The sequence below is a fragment of the Myxocyprinus asiaticus genome, chromosome 45, assembly GCF_019703515.2.
Source record: "Myxocyprinus asiaticus isolate MX2 ecotype Aquarium Trade chromosome 45, UBuf_Myxa_2, whole genome shotgun sequence".
Lineage (NCBI taxonomy): Eukaryota > Metazoa > Chordata > Actinopteri > Cypriniformes > Catostomidae > Myxocyprinus > Myxocyprinus asiaticus.
The window spans coordinates 23,763,642-23,782,945 of NC_059388.1; the positions used below are offsets into that span (position 1 = coordinate 23,763,642).

Genomic DNA, 19,304 nt, shown 5'->3' on the forward strand with positions numbered 1-19,304 from the left:
CTTTGCTTTCATTGAAGCACAAAAGATGCTCTTTGGAATATTTTCAAATCATGCTGGATAACATGGACCATCAGGTTTTGCACAAAGTTGTGGAGTCCACGGCATGCTAGCTCGAGTGCATGCTGTCATTAAAGCACAAACCCTAACCTAACCCATACAGTACCAAATATTAAGAAATTCTAATCTTCACATTTATTTTTCAATTCAACTCACGTAAAAATATATTTTGTAATAAATGTTGTGATATAATTTGTATTGAAAACTGAATAAGAATGCAAAATAGAAAAATTTTCACTTCCACACCTTTTGTTTGAAAACTCCATTTTCAGTTTCCTAACAGTAATGCAGAGCATTTTTGAAAAGTTGCCTAAAAGTCTTCCACTTTTGGACCCCATTGTATTTTGTGTGTGTTGTGTCAGATGAAGCAGACGTTTCCAGCAACACTTATGGAAAAAAACTTTATTTAAATGTAAAATTAATTAAAAAAACCAACGCGTTTTACCACGTATGCCTTCGTCAAGGTTAGAAAAAAGTACAAAACATCCCCATTTAAAACAGCTCTGACAAGTAAAATAAAAAAGAATTAGGAGAGCCTCTTATCAGCTGTATTTAATTCCAGGTCCCAAATCGATTGGTTGTCTAAATGTGCTTTCTTATTGGTAATTTGCCAGAGCTGTTTTAAATGTGTATGTTTTGTAGGCTACTTTTATTCTATCCCTGGCTGTAGGCCTACATATCGAAACGTGTTGTTTTAAAAAAAATTACTTTTAATTTCAAATAAAGTTTTTTACCGTAAGTGTTGCTGGAAACCTCTGCTTCATTCATGTTGATTTAAGCCATGCACCTTGTCAGTGGGTAAACTACTCTTGTTGTCAGATGATTCAGCGTCAGTTGGAGCAGGTGGAAGTGAAGCAGAGGCAGCTGGAGGAGAGGGGCGTGGCCGTCGAAAAAGCTCTGAGAGGGGAAGCAGGTACCCGTCACTTTCTCATCAAACAGATGTTCCTCAAAATTAAATAGTAGACCTTTTAGACACTATCTGTGACATGCTGTCGATAACTACAGACAATAATTGTGACTTATTCCTCAGTTTGTAAAAAAACTGTATTAACTTGTATTTAACCCAGAACAGACATGTAAATTGTTTATCAGCTCTGAAATTTAAAGAGACAAGACTAATGTATAAATAATTGAATAAGAATGACCATTTGCATCATATTATTGTCAGTTTTTATTTCAAGCACTGTAAATAACTTGTTCCATATGTTTTTATGAGCTGTGTACTGTTAAATGTCACCAGCCCTCACTGTTCATACTCATTTCATCTATTTGTTTACAAAGCCCTGCATTCATCAAAACACATTTACATCATTTTCAATTACATCTTTAAATGCCACATCAGTATTTCATGCTACATTTAGTACATTAATGCAATGACAGCACAAGATATTCTATTTCCACACAAGCCCTCTGTGTGTGTACTGTAGCTTTTGCTAGTTACAATCCTCATGATCTGTCCCTCCTCATGATTTAGACTTCTGGGAAGACTCTAGTACCTCTGACCTCTTGGACATACACCTTGGTGGTATGTACGACACGTCTGACTAAGCTCTAATGCTAATGATACTAACAAGCAGGTTTACCAACTTACAGGCTCATTAGCTGTTAACACAAATAAAGTCTTTGTACAGTAGTATCCTTTGCATTAAGAGTACTATAAACCATGTGCTGTTGTTTTGTACGAATTGGATCTAGATACAAAATCTCAGCTGTCATTAATTGGTTTGTATGTATCGTCTAGTCAGTGTGTCTTTGTGTGAATAATGGCAGTACTTTTGGGAATACAAATACAGGACTGCTAAACATGCGGCACACACTGTGTTTGACGGTATTCTAGAGCGAGACTGGCCGGAGGCTATTTTAACTGCAAAGAAAATGGGCCCATTTAATCTTTCAAGTGGCCAGCTTTCTGGTCAGGCAAAGGTCATAAATAGTTGGAGAGACTCTCAAGACAGCAGGCTCTTAGTCAGATCCTTGCCTGGAAATGTGCATATTCCATCTCAATCAACACATCGAAATGACCTATTTCAGCTCTACTCATGCAGCATTTTCCCCTTTCAATGTCACAGTTTATTCAGCATTCCTGAATTCCTCCCCTTGTACTCCTCCTCCCTCTTTTTCTGCTTTTCTCTGGTCTCAGTAGAGCCCTTTCCTGGTTCTCTTTGTAGAAGACCTGTCTATCTCTGTCCTTGCTGTTCTTCAGAAGGTAACACCATCCCAGCTTCCTGCCTCTAGTGGAGATTTTGTCATAGAAATAAGTTTTTAAATAGTTTCTAAATGGTCTTTTTTTCCCTTTCTTCTTGCATACGGCCGTACACAGCCAAAGCTAAAGGGACAGAACATGATCACTCTGTATATATCTGTACAGTCTTTTTCCTTTATGTAGTGCAAGAACCTCCACTTCAACAGCTAAGTATGTTATTTGTCCCCTGTAATCTCACCTTGGAGCTGCATGGGCATGAAACATAATTGATCTGCATGGCTGTCGCTAGATAAATGACTACTAAATAGTAGATAGCTATATCTTACTGACTTACTGTCTGGTCACAGAATTGTCACACCTTAAGTGTGTGTGCGCATACAGGTGTGTGCTGATGTTCAGTGTCCTGTTTGTATTTGTGTCCTGCTTGCATGTCTTGGTAAGGTCATACAGAGTATAAGCATATTTATGCATATATCTCTTATTTACTGTATGCCCATCATATACAGTGTCCCATTACCCCATTCTCTCTGTCGGTTTGTGTCCCTGTCTCTCCCATAGGAATGGGAAAGAAAGATGACCCTAGCCTGATGCATCAGTGGTTTAAGCTGGTACAGGAAAAGAATGCCCTTGTGCGCTATGAATCTGAGCTTATGATATTGTAAGTATTTATTTTCTTAGCCTTTTAGCTATTTTTTTTAGTCTATCTATCTATCTATCTATAGCAGGGGTTGGCAACCTATGGCACGCCTGCCAGCACTGGCATGCGGAGGGGTAATCACTGGCACGCCAGCAATGGCGAGAGAGGAGTAGACTATTTTATTCATATGAAATTCCGCACCTGCATTCCAATCTACATCTTGATGTAATCCTTCCCTATGATCATACAGCATCTTTCCATGAGCTGAATGGGAGGCTAAACAAAAAGTTAAAATGTGATGAGACTGCAGTATACCCAACAGGCGCATGCAAGCCATTCGCGTATCACCAGCCGGCAGCGTTTCGCTTTCGGTTAATCACGCGAGTAAACGAGCCCGCTTTGCTTTGGTCAGGCTGCGCGAATGACTGCATTCCATGTTTCATTTGTTTCTTTTTGCATTCAGAACAAACGTGATGTAATAAGAAAAACACAAATATTAATCCTTGAGGTTTCCAACCCAGCATATACAGGTACACCCTCTTTAAACAAGGTGCTTTGGCACAGCCATTGACCAGGAACATAAAAAATGGCACTCCATGTCAAAAAGTTTGCCGACCCCAATCTACAGTATAGCAGTACTAAAATGTATATTAGTCAATTTGTCATTGTATATACTGTATTATATTTACTGTTATACTGTGATATTCTATATATAATATACTGTGTGTGTAAAGAAAGAGAGAGTAATATAGTATAACAGTACTATATGTACAGTATATAGTACAGTGTGTGTGTGTGTGTGTGTGTGTGTGTGTGTGTGTGTGTATGTATGTGTGTATATATAAATATATAATATACACACACACCAATGTCATATATAGATATATTATACGCTGATGAGCCAAAACATTATGACCACTAACAGGTGAAGCAAATAACGTTGATCATCTCCTAACAAGGCCACATGTCAAGGTCTGGTTAGATTAGATGGTAAGCGAACAATCAGTTCTCGTAGTCAGCATGTGGAATGCAGGAGAAATGGGCAGGAGGAAAAGACCTGAGTGACTTTGACAAGGGCCAAATTGTTATTGCCAGACGACTGGGTCACAGCATCTCTGAAACGGCAAGGTTTGTGGGGTGCTCTCGGTCAGCAGTGGTGAGTACCTACCGACAGTGGTCCGAGTAAGGACAAACCACAAACAGGCGACAGGATGTTGGGCGTCCAAGACTCATCGATGTGCGAGGGCAACGAAGGCTATCGCGTCTGGTCTGAACCAACAGAAGGTTTACTGAGGCACAAGTCCCAGAAAATGTTTATAATGGTTACGGGAGGAATGTGTCACAACACACAGTGCATCGCACCCTGCTGCGTATGGGGCTGCATAGCCACAGACTGGTCAGAGTGCCCATGATGACCCCTTCCCACTGTCTAAAGCGCCTACAACTACTATATTTATAAATATATATATATATACATACATATACACACACACTGTATATGGATGTATAATACACTTTAAAAAATATCTTTACTGGTTGTTCAATTTATTTAATTAAAATTAACTAAAGCAAAATTCTAAAACATGTTGTCACAACTTGATTTAATGGTGTTCTATCCATTTCAATTTGTAAAATGGAAGTTTACTTAATCCATTGGAGTTGGGACTGCAAGAATACTTTTTGTAGTGTAAATGTAGAATTGATGAAACTGGGCAGGTGACTTCATGGGACTCGTTCGGGAGAGTAAATGTTAAAATAGTGTTATTTTATGTTTTTTTTTGAAAGATAAATATAAGGGGGATACTTTTTGGTGATAAATGTTTTTATGCTGAGATTTAGAAGAGTTTCTGTTATTTTGGAGTTTTGGGGGTTACCATTATGGTGAAGTGTGGAGTTTGAGCTTACGATGAGGACCGGTATACATTGCACATTAAATTGATTGCTTGCTTCATTGAGTAATTGCTGTGTTAACCATAGTTACTAAACTACATTATGTAGTGCTTCCAACCAGCGTGTATTTAGCATGCTAACATTCACTTTCACTAGTTAGTACATAAAGAAATGAGAGATTTATTTGAGTTACATTGACACGTCTTATTTTGTTGGGTTTACCCAATTCAACTAGGTTCTTTGTACACAAAGTGTTTGTGTTGAGATTAATCATTTAAAGTTAAGAAAACTCATTTCAAAGACGTGGAACCACTCTCCACGATTGAATCAAGTTCAGCCAAAGAGGTGTTTTTGTTTTTTGGAGTGTACATACAGTATACATGCACATTTACTTTCATATTATGGACCATGTTGGAATTTCCTTGAATGCCCTAATTTATCTTAAAATCTTGCTTTGATGGCTTGGTAATTGTTTTGACAGTATTGAACTTAGTTTAAAGAAAGATGTCTAATAATCAGTTGATAAAAATCTATTCTATATATCAGAAAATAAATATGTATAATTATTCAAACTTAAGTTAATTTACTGATTTATGTTTTCTAGGCAAAATATGTGTGGTTTTGGTGCATTTCCTTGAATTGAAATTCAGTAAATTCGTCTTCCTGATATTCCAATTCCAAATTTTGAAAGTTGCCCAACACTGCTTTGTGCTTAAGTACTGTTTAATTGCTCTATGCTCATCAATGTTGTCTGTCTGTAGTGCACGTGAGCTGGAACTGGAGGACAGACAAAGTCGTCTGCAACAGGAGCTGAGAGAGCGCATGGCAGTAGACGGTCAGTACAGGCACAGAAAAAAGACAGGATATTAATAGCTTAATAGCTAACTTCCTCTCCCTTTTCCTCCTATCTGTGATTTTCTCCCTAAGTGGTTCTTCAATAAATACGTTTCAAAGCAAACATCACAATATGATGCTAATTCTGTTTAAACTCTTTCAGACCATCTTAAGGAAGAGGAGGAGTTGGCGGAGGAGAGGCGTATTTTGAGCGAGATGCTGGATGTGGTAGAGCAGAGGGATGCGCTGGTAGCCCTGCTGGAAGAGCAGAGAGTGAGGGAGAGAGAGGAAGACAGTGACCTGGAAGCAGTGATGCTTTCTAAGGGCTTCAGCCTACACTGGGACTGACTCAAACATGCATGGATTTCATCAAACTGCTTTAAGGGCCACTCTGCATCGAGATCTGCTACATAAATATGCAGATACTCTGTATTCATTGGTCCAAACAAGCCCTTCCACCTGCACTCTGGGCCATACATGCAATGGCACATATATGCTTTGGTGTCCTAATAATATACACCAGGACTCGGCAAGAGATTCCTACAAAATAATGCTCCTGGTGGGGATAAGTGGAGATGTCTTGCTGCCAAATAATGCGCCTTTAAAACCGCTATGCTACTATGCAAAAAAACACATTTAAATGTCAACTTTTTGTTGTATTATGTGGATAAAGGAAAGGTACAGCTTTAATTTGACCAGTCCATGTCTTTTACACTAGTGATGGAGAGGAATATGAAATGGCATATACAGCCATATTGTTAATGTACAGTAATTTCCATAAGATTGATGCATGTAAACTTAGATGCACACAATAAGGCCTGTAAAAAAAATAAAAAAAAAAAAATGCATTTTTTTTTTTTTATGTTGTTTAACATGCACAATCTAACCCCCACACTGTAATTTTTTGCTATTTATTGACTGAAATATGCTTAAAAATCATCTTGGTTTGCTCCGAATAAATAAAACCAACTTGCTAAGAAGTTGTATTTTACATTTTGTTGTGAGAATATTTAATCCTTTTTCATTTAAAAGAAATGTGTGTAACATTTTCATGCTGGTATGAATGGTGTATGACATGTTGTAATATGTTTCTTATACACTTAACACTATTCATCTTATTCAGCTCTTAACATTAAAAAAAAAATTAGCTTACCCTAACTATAACGCGATGGGTGAATGACATGAGAAGATGGTCAGAGGTGTCCTGCAGAGATATTTTTAATTACTTTGTGTTGTTTCTTGGAGTTCCATTAGTACAGAGGCATATCAGTAGCCTAGGTCCACAGCGTGAAGGTAGGATCTTATGTGTTTATGAATTAAGTTCTCGTTTTGAAATCTCACTGCTCTACTTCCAGTTAGGCCATCCCCTGAACACTTTAAAATACTCACGATAACTTTTAGCAACTCTACAACCTGTAAATCCACTTCGCCAGCTAAGTACACTTTGAAAACAACACCATATACCAATATAGAAAAAGCTAGACCGGAAGTTCAAAGACAACATTTTCAAGATGGCTGCGCGCTTGTTTCTCTGGCGAATAAGGCTAAATATATTTCCAAAACCTTTTTCTTTTTGTGTCTTATGAGGTTGAATCTTTCTCTGACTCTAGCTCACTTACTATCACATTATAGACATTCAACATATTTATAAGAATAACAATCAGACTTTATGTGAAGTGGAGGTCAAGGGGCGCTCCTGCTGGCAAACGCTTGTAGCGTTCCCTGCTACATTCAACAAGTCACGCCTCTTCATCTTTCCTGCTTTACTGTTTCCGTTCCTGGGAAAAGTTAGTGCCATTCCCATTGTATTGAGTTCGAGAACTTTTTTTTCACTCGATTACAATGAAAGCAACAGTGCGCTTATCTATAGTTTGTATGCGTTTAAGATCAGTAGGTCGCAGTTAATCAAGTCTATAATCTTTATATGGACAAAAACGCATCAAAGTGAGGAGAGTTTCCTTCGCCAACAAGAAAGCAAGTCGGAAAACAGAAGCACGTACTATAAGTTATAGAGCCAAAAAGGTGAGTTAAGAGTTTATAGTTTTTAACCAGTAGGGTTGTGTACTAGCCTAACGTTTGTTTATTTGTGGCACTGATACATATCGGTTGTTTACATGTTATTTCTTACCCTAAATGTACTTAAATATGTGCAGCTTTTCTTTTATGTGTGTGTGTGTATATATATATATACATCGTGTGTGTATATATATACACACATCGGTGGTGTATATATATATATATATATATATATATATATATATATATATATATATATATATACATATATACACCACCGATATTAAAAACAAAATAAAAACGTATATGCGCATTGAATCATTAAGTCCCTGATGGTTGATGACTGATGAGTAAAAAAAAAAAAAAAAAAAAAAAAAAAAAAACCGAACGGAAACTACTTGATATGGAAAGATTGGAAAATCCAGCTTAAATTGGTAGCTGTGTTTTGGAACATGGTAGCTGGTCCTAAAATGGCCCAAGCTGGTCATGAGCTGGTCCAAGCTGGATGATCAGCTACCATATTTCAAAAACCAGCTTGACAACCATGAGCTGGTATGTCAAGCTGGTAGCTGGTCTAAGATGGTTTCCCAGCTTGGACCAGCTAAAGTCCAGCTAGAAACCAGCTACCATGTTCCAAAACACAACTACCAGCTTAAGCTTGATTTTCCATTAGGGCAACTCACGGACTCAAATAATGCCATAAATGAAGTACATTTGGCCTTGTTTGTGGAAATGGCCCTGTGTAAGGAGTGCAGCGGTGTTTTAGGTATATAGTTTAATCAAACTAGGCTACACTGGCATTTGATCACCCTCCCATCAGGGATTGTGGATGCCAGAATGATGTGTGATTAGTCGCTGTAAAAGAATATGCAGAATTAGCACATCTAAAAAGCCCATCTTTAGTAGACAGCAGCTGCTGCATGACTGTGTACAACAGAGATAGACTGATGGACTTAATCAACAGCTTGATAAGTACTGAAAATGTTAAAATGCTGATTACAATTTAATTTCTACCTTCAAATATCTCAATATATACATATCTCATTAATTAGGCCTACTGGTTTTACACCAAAAGAACTCGTTGGTCAGAGAAATCTGTTGTTCTCACTTAAATTAAGTTTGGACACACTTGACTAGAGATTGACTGATTCTCTGCAGATACCGAAAACTTAGCTGGTGGAAAAGGCTGATAACCGATTAATCGGCCGATATTTTTAAAAATCTATTAATTGAATGTTTAAAAAAGTCATAGTCTTTCCTTACTGTGACGGGAACAGACTCCAAGAGTTTAAAATCCCAAATGCAGTTTATTTTGCAACCAAAATCTCAATAATAGTGGTTTTCTCCCAAAACACTAAATAACAACAAAAACCCAAGTGTGGGGTAAAAGGCCTTGCCACCTTTTAAAAAAAAAAAACTTTCTGTTATTATTTCTCATCATTAATTCATAAAAAGAAATTATTTTTTTCATGCTTGACACACATTGTGACCAAAAAAGCACATTTTCCTTAAGGTGTGCTTTTAGCCCCATTGTACCCTAACCATAAAACAAAAAAATAAGATTTGGTACATAATACAGGACTTTTAACTGTAAACAAGCCTGAAATACACCAGAGACTCTTATATTGAAATGTCTGCGCTCCCAGTTCAAATAAACACAGACGGGAAACAAAACATGCAAGTAAACATTGTCATATAGGCTAATAAATACTGGATGAGCAGTAATTCATCAACAGTAGATCATCAGTTTTTATCCGGTAATAATAACAGACCTTTTCATTTTTCTCTTGGAACACCATCAGTCAAAATCAACATGAACATTAACATAAAGTTATGATTGTTTTTTTTTTTTTTTTTAAATCTATCCCCTTTTCTCCCAATTTGGAATGCACAATTCCCACTACTTAGTAGGACCTCGTGGTGGCACAGTTACTCACCTCAATCTGGGTGGCGGAGGACAAGTCTCAGTTGCCTCCACTTCTGAGATAGTCAATCCGTGCATCTTATCACGTGGCTCGTTGTGCATGACACCGCGGAGACTCCGCATGTGGAGGCTCATGCTACCCTCCGCAATCCACGCACAACTTACCACGTGCACCATTAAGAGCGAGAACCCCTAATCACAACCACGAGGAGGTTACCACATGTGACTCTACCCTCCATAGCAACCGGGCCAATATGGTTGCTTAGGAGACCTGGCTGGAGTCACTCAGCACACCCTGGATTCGAACGGGCGACTCCAGGGGTGGAAAATAAAGTTATGATTAACGTATATCTACTTAACAACAAAACTTCTTTGGAGCACACATTTTTTATAATCTTATAAAAAGGAAAAAATAAAACTGTCAGTAACTATCGGCTTTCATATTTGCCGATAACCGATAGTTCGAAAAAGCAACTATCGGTGTTGATATATCGGGAAAACGGATATATCGACTGACCTCTACACTTGACTAGATTTTTGTTTCTCATTATCTTAAAAACATTTTGGTCTTAATGGTTTTAGGTTTGTAGACAAATGTGTACCTATGTATTAATTTCTTGACAAAACTAAAATTTTATTATTATTTTTAGTTTGTTTTAAATGGATGATTTGGACTGGATAGTGAAGGAAAAGCCCTCTTACACTTTGAAGGAGCTACAGTTGGACTTTTGGTCACTATATAATTCCCATACTTTATTTGGTGTTATTTTATAGTTTTAATGACTCTTATGTTATTCTAAAATGTGGAAATTAGTAACCATAAAGAATTAATTGGTGTGCCCAAACATTTGATTAGTAATGCTTGTTTTCAGGCTTGACTAAGTCTTGCCCAAACACAAGCAGCAAAGATGGCACATTTGTTGATTTTATTATGCCACAAGAGGGCATTGCCACCCAAAATTGCTTTTACCACTAAAGAGGTCACACTGTTAATTCTAAATACTCCTGTGAACAGTGAGCTGTGGAGAGTGATAAAGTATATAGAGGGTCAGAGAGAGCGCTGTCTCTTTTTGAACAGAGAGTGGAATAAAGAACTAATGACATAATTAAGTAATGAGACAGAGCTTTAGAAATAGCACATGCCCTTAGGCTTTCATGCAAAGAAAATAACTTTTGTATATATTGTGCTGAATACCCTTGCCTTGTCAAAGGGCATTTTGCAATAATTGAGCCTTTTATGTAGTGCTTGATCTAACTTCAAACTCCTCACACATTCAAAAGGACTTGTTTCATGTTTTTCAGTTTAAAAGGGGAATTAATTACCTGCATTCAGATGTTAATTCTCTTTTTTCATGTCCTTTTTCAGTTTTCAGAAATGAAAGATTTTATGCTTGGAATCTTTAATCTAATTCCCCTGTTCATATGGGTGATTTTAACTTTTAAGATGCCATAAGATGCTATATCAATATTGGCCAGGCTGTTATCTGCCTTCAGTTTAGTCATGCAAAAAACTGTTTATACTTCCAGTCCGATGTGACTTAAACAATATTATGCGCAATTGCGCATTATTCTCTAGCATGACCTTGATATGTGTTGACAGAGATTCCAACAATACAAAAGCTCATTACTAATGTAAAAAAAAAAAAAACAAGAGAATGTGTTCAAAAGGCTTTTATGTTTGTATGCATGATGTGTGTGCATGCATAACTGTTAAAAACATGAGTGTGTATGTTTAACGAGAGTTTAGTTAAGCTAGCACGCATTTTGGGTGTTCAGCAGCAGTACTAGTAGCTCTGATGAAATGAAATAGCAAAAGCAGCCCCTCTTTCTCTCAATACTGAAGTTAAATTAATTTGATGGGCTTTTAAATGGGAGGTGTGATGGACTCAGTAGGTAGGTAAGGTGACAGCATTTATAGGCCTAAAACATGTTAAACCTGGACATCTGCTTATTGGCACATGCAATTAATCCTCTAAGGAACTATAAATTAAGATGCATTCTTGAAGTTTTGTACATTGTGAGGTTGAATGGTTAATGGACTTAAAAGACTGATCTCTCCCATTTGAAATACAGCTGTGTTTTAATAAGTGTCTTAGGCTGAATCCCACTTTGCATACTAATTCTGTGTACTTCAAGTACATATTATACTAGTGATAGGAAAGTACATACTATTGGGTATGTGGTAAACCAGGCCACCAGTATTACCTTGTTGCAGACCTTGTTGCATCGTAGTAACAGTCACAAATCCATTTTCTTATAGTGCAAGGGGTTTTAGGCAATATTTGCCCCAAAACAGGCAGAGATGAATACTTCAAAAATGGAACAGAAATAGTATGTAATCAGGTTAACTACAGTGCATTCAGAAAGTATTCAGACCCCTTCTTTCTTTTTTTTTTCTTTTTTTTTTATGATGCAGCCTTATGCTAAAAAGCTTTAAATTATTTTTTAACATCAATCTACACTCCATACCCCATAATGACAAAACAAAAAACAGATTTTTGATAACTTTGAAAATGTATTAAAAAGAAAAAACTGAAATATCATATTGACATTAGTATTCAGACCCTTTGCTATGACACGTGAAATTTAGCTCAGGTGCATCCCATTTCTCTGGATCATCTTTGAGATGTTTCTACATTTTGATTGGAGTCCACCTGTCCAATCAACTGAATTTGCCACATGATTTGGAAAGGCACACACCTGTCTATATAAGGTCTCACAGCTGAAAATGCATATCAGAGCAAAAACCAAGCCATGAGGTCAAAGGAACTGCCTGCAGAGCTTGGAGACAGAATTGTGTCGAGGCACAGTTCTGGGCAAGGCTTAAAAAAAAAGAAAAAAGAAAACGCTTCATTAAAGGTTCCCAAGAGCACGGTGGCCTCCATAATTCTTGAATTTAAATTAAAGTTTGGAACAACCAGGACTCTTTCTAGAGCTGGCCAAACTGAGCAATCGGGGGAGAAGGGCCTTGGTAAGAGAGGTGACCAAAAACCCGATGGTCAGTCTGGTTCATGTGTGGAAATGGGAGAAACTTGCAGAAGGACATCCATCACTGCAGCACTCCACCGATCTGGGATTTATGGCAGAGTGGCCAGACGGAAGCCTCTCCTCTGTGCAAAAAAGCACCTAAAGGACACTCAGACTGTGAGAAACAAGATTCTCTGGCCTGATGAAACAAAGATTAAACTGTTTGGCCTCAATTCCAAGCGTCATGTCTGGAGGAAACCAGGCACCGCAAATCACCTGCGCAATGCCATCCCAACGGTGAAGCATGGTGGTGATAGCATCATGCTGTGGGGGTGTTTTTCAGCAGCAGGGATTGGGGGACTGGTCACGGTTGAAGGAAAGCTGAACACCGCAAGACACAGATATATTCTTAATGAAAACCTGGTCCAGAGGCTAAAGGTTCACCTTCTAACATTGACAGTGACCCTAAGCACACAGCCAAGACAACATGAGTGGCTTAGGGACAACTCTGAATGTCCTTGAGTGGCCCAGCTAGAGCCCGGACTTGAACCCAATCGAACATCTGGAAGACCTGATAATGGCTGTCAACTGGTGGTCCCTATCCAACCTGACAGAGCTTGAGAGGATCTGCAGAGAAGAATGGCAGAAAATCCCGAAATCCAGGTGTGCAAAGCTTGTCGCATCATACCCAAAAAGACTTGAGGCTGTAATCACTGCCAAAGGTGCTTCAACTAAGTACTGAGTTAAGGGTTTGAATACTTATGTCAATGTGATATTTCATTTTTTTTCTTTTTAATAAATTTGTTTTTTGCTTTTTCATTATGTGGTATGGAGTATAGATTGATGTGGAAAAATAAATAAATCCTTTAAAATTATTTTAGTATAAGGCTGCAACATGACAAAATGTGAAAAAAAAAAAAAAATGAACGGCTCTGGATACTTTCTGAATGCACTGTACATGCTTAATAACATGCTGTGACTTGGGGTGCACTATTCCTAATCAGGTCTGTTATATAGCAATAGTAAACCAATATCAGACAGGCCAATTAATGGGTTGATATTTGTTCATTTTGAGAATATCAATTCAAATAATCACCTGCTTGGCTTTTGGAAAACCTATATTGGTTGACCACTACTATATAGTATGCATGTTATGCGAACTGGAATTCAGCCTGAGTGTTGGCTTATACAGTGACAACTTTAAGGCAATTAGGAGAATGATACTGTGCACTGCTATGTTATTCAGCATAGTCTAGCAATATAGCAATTCTAATAAACTGTTCATCTGTCATTTAAAGGAATAGTTCACCTAAAATTAAAGTTCTGTCATCATTTATTCACCCTCATGTTGTTCCAGTCCCATATGACTTTCTTCTGTTGAACACAAAAGAGATGTTAGGTAGGATATTACTAACAGCATATTTATTCTATGGAAAAAAGATGCAATGAAATTGAATGGTGACTGAGGCTGTCAAAAATGAAGACTAGTCATATCAGTAACCTTATAAAAGCTGTTTTATTCTACATGGAGAGGGTCCGCACATGTGGGCAGCCATGTTAGAATCACATGACCAGCCAAATACTACTCGCTTAATAGTCAGTAACCATCCTGTTATTTGACACATTCACTCAATGATTAAAGTAATAATGACTGACTGTGAATTGTGAATTTTTACATTGGCATCAGTAACTGAAAACAATTGTGTTTGAATGATGCTGCTTCCAAGCCACTAGGTGTTACTGTAAGTCTAAGATGACATGAACAAGAACTTAGTACACCTTTAAAGCTGCACTATGTAATATTTCTTTTGTTAAAAATTAACAAATTGCCATTATTGATTGAGTACATAATCAATTATTGTTCAAAACAAAGTTCTTACCTATTTCCCCATGGAGTGCATCAGAGTGGAGTTTGCACTTAAGCTAGTCCAGTGTCCAACTCAACAAAACAGCCTGCTTGAGACCACAATCACGCACAATCAGAAACATTCTTATTATAAAGACTCACAAAGCTCTTTGTTGGATCTAAGGACATTGTATATGTGTGTAAAGCCATGAGCAGATTGGCAGAGAGATGTTCATTGTAGTGTTGTATGAGGTGGCAGATTTGTGCTATTTCAGAGTCTGTTTAATCCTTAAATGCATATCTGGACAGCACTTCTATTCTTCGGCATGCGTCTTTCTTTAAACGTGTGCATGTGTGATTTTTGCTTGCCAACTCAGTAGTTATTAAAGAAAACAAACTGAGTCTAGAAATTTACAGTTATGGTTATGCATAGTCTGCAAGATTAACATTTTTAAGAAAACGTATAAAGCACTTTATTGAACTATTTTAATGGGAACAAACCAGATTAAGTTCTCCAGACACTAGTATACCTCCATTCTCTTTCTCGCCATCAGAAGTCTTAGTGTCCTCTCTGGATGCATAATAAATGAGTGCAGTTCCTGTCTCTTAGCTGAGGCTGGATGCATTAATTGAGCCAGTGGCGTTTTCTCTGAGGAGGCAAGGGAAGCAGTCCCTCCTCAAAAAAATTGGTTGAGAAAAATAATTGTACATAAATGAAATAAAATATCATGTGAATAGCATCAAATATGTATATGTATCAAAATGAACTTAAAATGACTTGAAATAGACCATGAAGCACTTCTGTTCATTTAAAGGCGCACATTCTTGCCATCATGACACCTGTGGTGCTTCCCGAGGAGTAAATTATCTGAAAATAAAGTGACTTAACAATAATAGCTGGACAGCAATTAACAGTAATGGATACATTCAAATGCTTGTTGCTGTATAATTGTAAGTATTATTTGTGAAGCAATAAAAAATAAAAAAATAGAACGTATAAACAATCTTTCTTTATTTGACTTGGTTTAATAAACATGAACGTACAAATGTGTTTTACATATATTATGATACATCACATTTCTGTATGGATTTCGCCTGAAAACTAGGTAAACATCAAATGGAACTGAAATATGAATTTACCCTGATATGGCACTTTGCCTTTTTATTTCAAAAGTCAACCACATGATCTGCACTACCACACAAGCTATTCTCTCTATTCTGTCACCCAGGCAGCAGCCATGGTAGACTCACACCTGATAAAATATACCAGAAGAGCCTCTCGAGGGTGTTACATACAGTTGTGCTCAAAAGTTTGCATACCCTTGGAGAATTGGTAATATATGTACCATTTTTAAAGAAAACATGAGTGAGCTGGCAAAACACATTTCTTTTATTTCTAATGGGATTCATATTCAACTGTAGGTTATAACAGAATGGCACAATCATAAAACAAAACGTGGCAACAAAGAAAAAAATTAAATGACCCCTGTTCAAAAGTCTGCATACCCTTAGCTCTTAATACTGTGTATTGCCCCCTTTAGCATCAATGACAGCATGCAGTCTTTTGTAATAGTTGTCTATGAGGCCCCAAATTCTTGCAGGTGGTATAGCTGCCCATTCGTCTTGGCAAAATGCCTCCAGGTCATGTAAAGTCTTTGGTTGTCATGCATGAACTGCATGTTTGGGATCTCCCCAGAGTGGCTTGATGATATTAAGGTCAGGAGACTGTGATGGCCACTCCAGAACATTTATCTTTTTCTGCTGTAACCACTGGAGGGTCAACTTGGCCTTGTGCTTAGGGTCATTGTTGTGCTGGAAAGTACAAGAGCGTTCCATGCGCAGCTTTTGTGCAGAAGAATGCAAATTGTCTGCTAGTATTTTCTGATAATATGCTGCATTCATCTTGCCATCAATTTTCACAAGATTCCCCGTGTCTTTAGAGCTCACACACCCCCAAAACATCAGTGAGCCACCACAATGCTTTACATTGGGGATGGTATTCTTTTCACTATAGGCCTTGTTGACCCCTCTCCAAACATAACGCTATTGGTTGTGGCCATAAAGCTCTATTTTGGTCTCGTCACTCCAAATTACAGTGTGCCAGAAGCTGTGAGGCGTGACAAGGTGCTTTTTTGTGGCATTGGCGCAGTAAAGGCTTCTTTCTGAAAACTCGACCATGCAGCTCATTTTTGTTCAAGTATCATCGTATTGTGCTCCTTGAAACAACCACACCGTCTTTTTCCAGAGCAGCCTGTATTTCTTTTGAGGTTACCTGTGGGTTTTTCTTTGTATCCCGAACAATTCTTCTGGCAGTTGTGGCTGAAATCTTTCTTGGTCTACCTGACCTTGGCTTGGTATCAAGAGATCCCCGAATTTTCCACTTCTTAATAAGTGATTGAACAGTACTGACTGGCATTTTCAAGGCTTTGGATATCTTTTTATATCCTTTTCCATCTTTATAAAGTTCCATTACCTTGTTACGCAGGTCTGTTGACAGTTCTTTTCTGCTCCCCATGGCTCAGTATCTAGCCTGCTCAGTGCATCCACATGAGAGCTAACAAACTCATTGACTATTTATACACAGACACTAATTGCAATTTAAAAAGCCACAGGTGTGGGAAATTAACCTTTAATTGGCATTTAAACCTGTGTGTGTCACCTTGTGTGTCTGTAACAGACATTCAAGGGTATGTAAACTTTTGATCAGGGCCATTTGGGTGATTTTTGTTATCATTATGATTTAAAAAGGAGCCAAACAACTATGTGATAATAAATGGCTTCATATGATCACTATCCTTAAATAAAAGACAGTTTTTTTTGCATGATCAGTCATATTTTCAAAATCAATGCCAAAATTTCACAATTTCTGCCAGGGTATGCAAACTTTTGAGCACAACTATATGTTGTTATTTGGGTCTGACACTCAGACACGTTGTACATTTGCCGTTCCCATAGGGTATGCAGAATAAAGTATAGATGTGGATGTAATGGAATTAAAGCAGACAGTTGGCCTAAAGTATATTTTAGTGTGTACTTGTTTCGCTATACCCATTTATGAAACTGTATGAAAAACTTTTGAGCAGTAATGTATGGTTTGGTTTTAATGTAAAACCTTAATTTATAGAGTTAAAGAGTTTGAGTTATAATGATTTAATTGTAAATATAGTTAAGTAATTGCTTCATAAAAACAATAGTGTATGGGAGGTCTTCACAAATATACTGTATATGTTCAGGTTTGCTGCCTGTGTTTATGAGGAGGTGGGACAGTTTTGTCCACAGTTTCAGCTAAATGAAATCACTTTTCCTTTAATAAAAGCCTGTCTAATGAGCTTCCTAAGATCTTTTGATGTCATGAGGGAAAAGACGCTGAGTCGGCACAATACAACACACACATGTTAGTCAAGATCACAGTGCACAATGTCATTTAATTTGAAGTGGGAAGAGCACCAGAGGGAAATAATTAAATTTTAAAAATGCTAATAAAATCAAAGCACCTATAGATGGAGAATTCCACCTCAAACACACAAACATGGAAAATAGCAAGGGAATGGAGTCTAGTGGTTAAAGGAATAGTTTACCCCAAAAAAGGAAAATTCTGTTATCATTTGTGTCCACCCTGAAATGATGACTGAGGCTGGGAATGGAAAGGTTGTAGGTTCAAGCTAGAGATTGGCATTGTCAAGTAATTTTGTAGTCGAGTACTCTAACCCACAAAAGAACAAGTAATCGATTACACGTAAGTTAAAAAATAACAAGTATGACACGTACGTGAAATTTATATTTTGTTTTATTCACAAACGTTACCAAGAATGGCTTCAAAATAGGCTAAGTTCAACAAATTATGCTTTTCATTTGGGGGAAAAAAAATGAAATGAACAAAATGCATAGTAAAAATGAAAATAAAACATGAAAAGTAAAAAACATTTGCACTCACCCGGAGCTAAGAAACATAGAAACCAATGCTGATGGCATTAGAGTAATGCACATTTGCAAATACAAGTGGTGAAATTTAGCTTTTTATAAAATGCATTCTGCCCGTGCTGAGATTTTAAACGCATATACACACATACTGGTCTGATAAGCTTCTGGGTTTCCTAGCAGTTTTTTTCCACCAATCAAGCAGATCCTCTTCTGTTAGTTTGCATGACTCCCAACAACCGAATATCAATAGAGTAGAATTAAAAAAGAATCTAAATATTACAAGTATTGCTAGTGCTTCACTAGGCTCCATCATAGCTTCTTCTTTCATTCAACACCTAAACGACACACATACAAAGCCCCCCCCCATATTCAGCGCTGCTCACGGCAGGCAACTGCATATAGAAAAATCAATTTGTGATGTTCGAGTAGTGTTTTTTATAGTTGACTAGCTGGTGCAGGACGAGTACTCGATTAATTGATTACACATCCCTAGTTCAAGCTCCGCAAAGTTTGATCCATGAACTTACCATTGTGCTCTTGAGCAATGCACTTAACCTCCTATTTCTCTGGGGGGATTGTTGTATTGATTGTTGTAATAAGTGTATAATAGGGCTGGGCTATAGGATGATGTTATCGGATATTGACGATGTCTTACAAAAATCCCGATGCCCATTGCGACATTGACAGACGATGATCGACAATATCGGGAAATGGCAAAACCATGGATCTGGGAAGTCACCAAATATATTAAACTGTAGCCCAGGGTGTGAATCTAGCACCCGCCACCCGCAAAATGTATTATTGATACAAAGATGAAAGTGATTGAATCATAAAATAATACAAGACACATTAACCTTGAACCTAAAATTGTGTTCTATTTTCTTTTCTTTAGGCAGCATTAACTGTATTACCAAAGTGCAATACAAACACAAATTTGATAAGAACACATTTAGCAGCATTACACTGGGAACACAAGGGAATTTATTAGACTTTTTTATTATGATTATTG

General features: G+C 37.4%; 2 protein-coding genes across 5 annotated transcripts in view; both read left to right on the forward strand.

The window, feature by feature from the left end:
• mical3b (microtubule associated monooxygenase, calponin and LIM domain containing 3b) overlaps positions 1-6,601 on the forward strand; it is a 51,405-nt gene extending 44,804 nt beyond the window's left edge. For 2 of the 4 annotated variants that reach the window (XM_051688655.1, XM_051688654.1), the window contains 7 exons: positions 877-970; positions 1,532-1,582; positions 2,201-2,263; positions 2,378-2,470; positions 2,819-2,918; positions 5,549-5,622; positions 5,785-6,601. In XM_051688655.1, the coding sequence (XP_051544615.1) occupies positions 877-970; positions 1,532-1,582; positions 2,201-2,263; positions 2,378-2,470; positions 2,819-2,918; positions 5,549-5,622; positions 5,785-5,969 (660 nt within the window). In that variant the 3' untranslated portion in view covers positions 5,970-6,601. The remainder of the gene's footprint in view (positions 1-876; positions 971-1,531; positions 1,583-2,200; positions 2,264-2,377; positions 2,471-2,818; positions 2,919-5,548; positions 5,623-5,784) is intronic. The other 2 variants (XM_051688656.1, XM_051688657.1) reach the window with 1 other exon arrangement.
• A 768-nt stretch (positions 6,602-7,369) lies between these two features.
• Positions 7,370-19,304, forward strand: part of LOC127435013 (tetraspanin-9-like) — a 40,380-nt gene continuing 28,445 nt past the window's right edge. Inside the window, exon 1 of the mRNA XM_051688107.1 lies at positions 7,370-7,643. The gene's annotated coding sequence lies outside the window, so the exon portion shown is untranslated. The remainder of the gene's footprint in view (positions 7,644-19,304) is intronic.